Raw genomic sequence first — 5,717 nt, 5'->3', positions numbered from 1 at the left:
GAGGGCCGTGGTGGTTGTCGGTGGTGCCGCGAGCCACTGTCGGGATTTTGTTTTCACCTTCCATGAGATTATAAAACGTACCCATAGCCTGGGCTGCTCGGGCAGAGGGGACCTGGTGGCCTGTCCTAGCTGTCACCCCATCCCTCCTCCCTGAAAGCTTGCGGGGAAGTGCTCTGCAGGCAGTCACGGGGTCGTGTTCTTTTGCAGAGAAGGAGAAGCGGGAAAGATCCATCTTGGAAGGAGAAGGGACAAGCAGCCCCAGCTCAGAAGCCTCTGTCCACCCCGACACGTGTAAGTCATCAACAGCAGAGCTTTGCTTCAGGCTCGGGGATGGAGAAAAGCCCGAGGTCTGCGGGGTTTCCCTGAGTGGGGCAGGCACCTGGGAGGGTGTTGAAGACCAGTGAGGAGCAAACGCTTCTGCTGTAGCAGAGGTGTTGCCCTCAGCAGAGCACTTGGGTTGTGGTGGCCACCTGCCATCTCCCCCTTGAACACCTCGTGCAGCCCCTCACACGCAGGTGCTGCCACCCCAAACCTGGTTACTTCTGCCCCAGACAAATTGCCCATAGTGTCCTTATGAGCTTAGTGCGGACCCCCACGTCTGATTTTGGGTTTCTCTTGCACCTGAAACGCCGTCCCATCGGTTGAAGGAGATGGACATCCAGGTGCCACTCTGCCTCCGGCTCCCCGAAGGAAGCAGAGGGGCATGAAAATAAAACAATTAGATACTAAACCCCCTCATTATTCAGTGCCTGGCCACGGGTCCTCTGCTGCCTCCAAGACACAAGATCCGTAGCCAGGGAGAAGTGGGACAAAAGGCTAATCTCTCTTCCATGCTGGCCATGGAGATAAGAGGATTTGGCACGGAGGAAAATAGCATTAAACTGGGCTTCCTTCCAGGCTGGCACATCTCATTTCTTCCTGTGAAGGCCCAGGGTGGAGGAATCTGTCACAAACGGTGGCACATCGGGATACATGAGGCCCGAGGCTGCCACGGCTGTAGGAATGGGCTCCGGCATCTGCCTGGGGGTTGCTCCGCAGCTGGGGCTGCATTCGGCATCCACCCTTACGGCAGGGGGATGGGGAGGATTCGAGGCCTCCCTGAAACAACCCAGCCTGCTGTGTACCAGAAGCCCCCAGGTGATAGACTGTTCTTCACCCAGTTCAGGATTTGCCCTCAGTCCTGTAAAATAATGATGCAGCTTTGTAGGATGCTGAATCGATGCCGTGGGCTGAGCCCAGAATATCGCCCAGGGTCTGCTCCTGCCCAGGGGTGGGATGTCCTGGGGTTGGGGTGTCTCAGCTTTGCCTGAGGCTGATCCCGACTCAGTGGGTACCCAGGAGCTTCCCCCCATGGTGGCTGGAGGGATGAGCCGGCCAGTCTCGCCCTGTTGGCAGGGTCTTGGGTGAATCCACAGTCCCCGCTGGGGCGTCTGCAGCTCCTCCATGCTAGAATCTGGGGCCATCCTGAAGGAATTTGATGCAACCCTTTGATTTCCCCCCTTGAGGGGAAGTGGTCACTGCAGGAAGGCTTGGTTTCCTGTCCTCTTTCTTTTCCCCTCCCCTACCTCATTCCCTCTCTGTTCCATTCACAGCAGCAGCCACAGGGAACTTGCTGGATTTGGAAGATCCTGCCAAATCACCCTTGACCAGCAGCGCAGACTCCCCCCACTTAGATAACAGCGTCTTTGGGCCCAGTTCCTCTGTGAATAACAATGTGATGTGGGTAAGTGTCTGCCCGGGGCACTGCAGGGAGGGGTGCGATGCCACCTCCATTCCCTGTGCTCCAGGTCCCATCACTGGGCTTTTTCTTGGATAAACCCTCTCCAGGAGCTCTGGGGCAGCTGAGCCATCCAGGTGGGGGTTCAGAGCCGCCGAGCGAGCCGGGTTTCAGGTCCTACTCAAAATGATTGATTGGTGTTCCAGTACCTACTGCCCTTCTTAGGCTCTGTAAATAAATGGAGGGGATCGCGAGGCACTGAGAAATGCCGCTGTCGGGTAATTGAATATTACTTATTCTCGAGCAGCATTTCTCAGTGGTTTGTCACTTAATTGAGAGACCACCTAACTGCTCTGTTCAGGGGAAAAACCCATTATGTTGATGGCTTTTGTTTACCGCTCAGTAAAGCCAGGTTATATTTATGTTCATTATCACTCTCATTTTTCCCTTGGTCTTGTTTGCGGCTGTATCTGCCTTGAATAAGCTTGGATGGCTTCTCTAAACTGTCCTCAGTCATCTGCCTGAATCGTTTCGTGGGCCACTAATAGATAAACAATGACCCAGACATGTGCCTGGGCACGCGTCCATCAGGGAGCCTCCTCCCATGCCCACATCTCCATCACCAGCTGGGCTGGGGCTGATCTTTGAAGCCCCACTTGACCTGGGACCTCGTCCCTGCCATGTGCCCTCTCTGGAAACAGGGTCAAGTTTTGAGAATGGCGTGATGAAGGCCTTCGCCTGGAGCTGATTTCTTGACTCTGCCGGCTCTGGGCCTGAGCTTTTCAGGTTAAACCTGAAGATCAGCTCTAAGTCATAACAAGTCCTGGAGGCTTATCCCTCCCTGCTTGCAGAGTTTTCATACTTTACATGTTCTATTAAGTCTGTAAGAGCATCACACAATTTTGGGAAGAGTCAAATCTGTCCATAGCAAAGCCCTCGCTCAGAACCCACCTTCCTGCATGGGAAAACCTTTCTCCTTCAAGCAACTCAAAGGCTTTCCCTGGGAAATCTTAAGAGCAGATCCAAGGATCCCAGAGCTGCTTCCGACAGTGCAGGTCCCCTCTGTACTGGGGCAGTCTCACTTTCCAGGTTCCTGATCCAGAAAAGCCCTGAGGGATGCCTGGATCATCTTGTCTGGGTCCCTCTTCTTAGCAGGAAGCCACAGCACATGGCAGTCGCGTGTCGGTAGCTGGAGTTGCTGAGGGCTGTGGTTAACCCCAGAGGGGGATGTGGGCCAGCCGATGGGCCAGATCCAGCTCAGGCAGAGTTAGCCTGGTTTGGAGATGGTGGGAAAGGGCCAAACTGCTGCCCCGTCCCTGGGCTGCGAGGGGAGCACAGCATCTCCATCCTGAGCCCTGGGGTCTGCTCTGAGGAGGCCTTGACCACCCGGAGCTATACCTGTTACCCTGACGCTTTTGCAGAGAGCGAGAGAAAACCTGCCCAAGGAGGCAGATTACTGAGAGGAGCGTTGCTGCAGACACTCGGAAGGCAATGTGTGTGTGTGTGTATATATATATTTATTTTGTCTGCTGTGCTCAAGTGCAGAGCCTGATCTCTAAATATACTTTTGTGCGTTCTCTTAGCAACTACATCTCTCTCTTTTTATCTCTTTAACAAAGGAAATGGATGATGGTCTGGATGAGGCGTTTTCAAGGTAATTCTAGTACCTCACTTTACAAGTTCACCCCACTGGGGAGCAGCCCTGGAGACTTGACTAGTGACTGGCTTTTAATAACGCTTCTAATCTAATCAGCCGTGATCTGACCTAGGCAGCTGCCCCATCAGCGCTGCAGCTGTTAATTGAAAGATAGCCTTTGAGGCTGGCTGATAAGCCAAATATTTTGACAGCCTTTTAAGGATGGAGAGAGACTGTGTGTGAGAGGGAATTTAATTCCCCAAGCAGCTGGTGTGTCCACTCCCGCTTGCTGGGGAGGTTTGAGGCTACCTGTTTCCAGGCTCAGAGCTAGCTGTGACGATGCTGGTCCCAGCTTCTAGTGGGGGGATTTTACCTTTCCTTGCCCCTCTGGGAGGTTTGGACTAACCCTGGGACTTAGTTCCTGTCTGTCCCCAGAGCAACAGCAACTGCTGAGGGCAGCCTCAGCCTGGAGAGTGGTCGCAGGAGGATGACTGTGATGCACCAGTTTTGAACTCATGCACCTGAGCTTGTGTTTGTAGTTGCGTATGGCTTAGTTCTCTTTCCAGTCCAAAGGAGGAGCCTCCCCGCACACCCACGCTGAGCGATCCAGCAATGTTAAAAAAAGCTGTTCTCTTTCAGGAGGGTTTTCCTGTCTCATGTAGACAGGCCTCTGGGGGGTGATGGGGATGCTCTAGTTTACGAGGTCCCATCCTCCAGGTCGGGACAGGAAGCCACCCAGCTGCCATTTGGGCAGCGCAAGGTGCAGAGGCCCCAGCTGGTCAAAGAGCTGCCTTGGGTGCAGGTGCTACAGGCAGTAGAGAGCTGCCAGGTCTCTTCCTCCTCCTCCTCCTCTTTCAGCAGCAAAAGAGGAAGTCGGGCAGTAGCAGGGCTGAGCCCAATGGCATCACCTCCCCAAGAGCTGATCGCTGTGCCAAGGTTTGCAGCGGTGCAAAACCTGCATGCTCAGCCCTAAGGAACCAGACCTTCGTGTCTTGTTTGGCTCTCAGGAATGATTTACAGCTTCCACTTCCACAGCAGCTCTGTAGTTCTGTGCGATAAAGGGGCTGCTCGAATTTATGTCTTAACACCATCTATTTTCCTTGCCTCTGTTCCTTGCCCCACCTCATTAAGCAGATGTTGCTGGTTTGCGGTCTTTTGTTTTGCATTGCTGGATGCCGAGCTGTCACATCACCCCTGGCCTTCTGGTGACTCAGTATTTGGACTGCTCATCCACCGAGCCGGATGCTCCCTGAAGCATCCTGCCACAGCATCATCAGTGGACATTTTTCTTCTTTATTAAAAACCTTGCGTGTGGCTGGTTTAATCTGAGGCTTGTCCAACACGATGCCTGCCCTGGATGGAGCACCAAATCCTCGAGTTAACCTCTGGCCCTGGGAGGATTGATGCTGCAGTGTTACATTTTCATAGAGGTATTTAATAACACAACAACACATTAGGGCTTGGCAGGTTTTGCGAAACAGCTGGGATGTGCTGAGACGGAGACCTCACCAAGCTGATCCCGTGGGCTGTTACACGTTGCCCGAGTCCTGCTGTGTCCTACCCCAAGGAGTTAAATGCTTGGGCCAGGGAGTGCAGCACATGCTGCTGTCCAGACACAGCACCGTGAAAACTGAGTCGTTGCAATGAGGCTGCTCCTTTGGTCAGCAGAGGTCAGATCCCGGCGAACGACACACCACCAGCTCGGGGGAGGAAAATGGCACAGTTCTGCCAGACCGTTAATATACGGGGTGTCCAGACAGCAAATTCCCTGCATGCCTGTTGGGGAGATGTTCGGGTAAACCAGCAGCAAAGCTGCAGCAAACTGGAGAGAGCTGCAGGTGTTTACGTGCCGGCTCTCCCAGCTCTCCCCCAACTGAGTTATTTCATCCCGCTGGAGGGTTTTGAAATGCGAAACTGCAGTTCGGGTTCGGCATTACGGATGCATCGAGCATCCAGGCTATAAACCCCATGGATTTGTGTTCTTACCTTCTGTTTTTCTCCCCTCTTAGACTGGCTCAGTCGAGAACGAACCCTCACGTCCTCGACACGGGACTGACGGCTCAAGACATCCAGAGTGCAGAAATGCTCTCGCCTGTAGACTGGAACAAAATAGATTCCAACACAGGCGAGAAAGACGATCTGTTCATGTTTTGAGGTCAAATGCATCTAAGAGCTGACAAGAGAATAACCACTAAAAGTCTATGGACTGAATCAGGCTGTTCCGGGTGCTGTACGCAAGGGACTCTTCCGAGGGCTCTTCACCAAGTCAGATGATGTTACAGCACAGTTTAGACCAAAGCTTTAGAATTCTAATGCAGATTTTTTTTTTTTACCTTATTTCTATCTAAACCACGAGATGCTCTT

At 53.1% G+C, this 5,717-nt stretch overlaps 1 protein-coding gene across 1 annotated transcript in view; it reads left to right on the top strand.

The window, feature by feature from the left end:
• Positions 1-5,507, top strand: part of LDLRAP1 (low density lipoprotein receptor adaptor protein 1) — a 13,116-nt gene extending 7,609 nt beyond the window's left edge. The window contains exons 5-8 of the mRNA XM_010132478.1: positions 208-291; positions 1,593-1,723; positions 3,337-3,371; positions 5,363-5,507. Coding sequence (XP_010130780.1) covers positions 208-291; positions 1,593-1,723; positions 3,337-3,371; positions 5,363-5,507 — 395 coding nt within the window. The remainder of the gene's footprint in view (positions 1-207; positions 292-1,592; positions 1,724-3,336; positions 3,372-5,362) is intronic.
• The last annotated feature ends 210 nt before the right edge of the window (positions 5,508-5,717 follow it).

The sequence above is a fragment of the Buceros rhinoceros genome, unplaced genomic scaffold, assembly GCF_000710305.1.
Source record: "Buceros rhinoceros silvestris isolate BGI_N320 unplaced genomic scaffold, ASM71030v1 scaffold16843, whole genome shotgun sequence".
NCBI classification, from domain to species: domain Eukaryota; kingdom Metazoa; phylum Chordata; class Aves; order Bucerotiformes; family Bucerotidae; genus Buceros; species Buceros rhinoceros.
The sequence above is the reverse complement of the archived record's forward strand: the minus strand, read 5'-3'. Positions and strand labels throughout refer to the sequence as shown.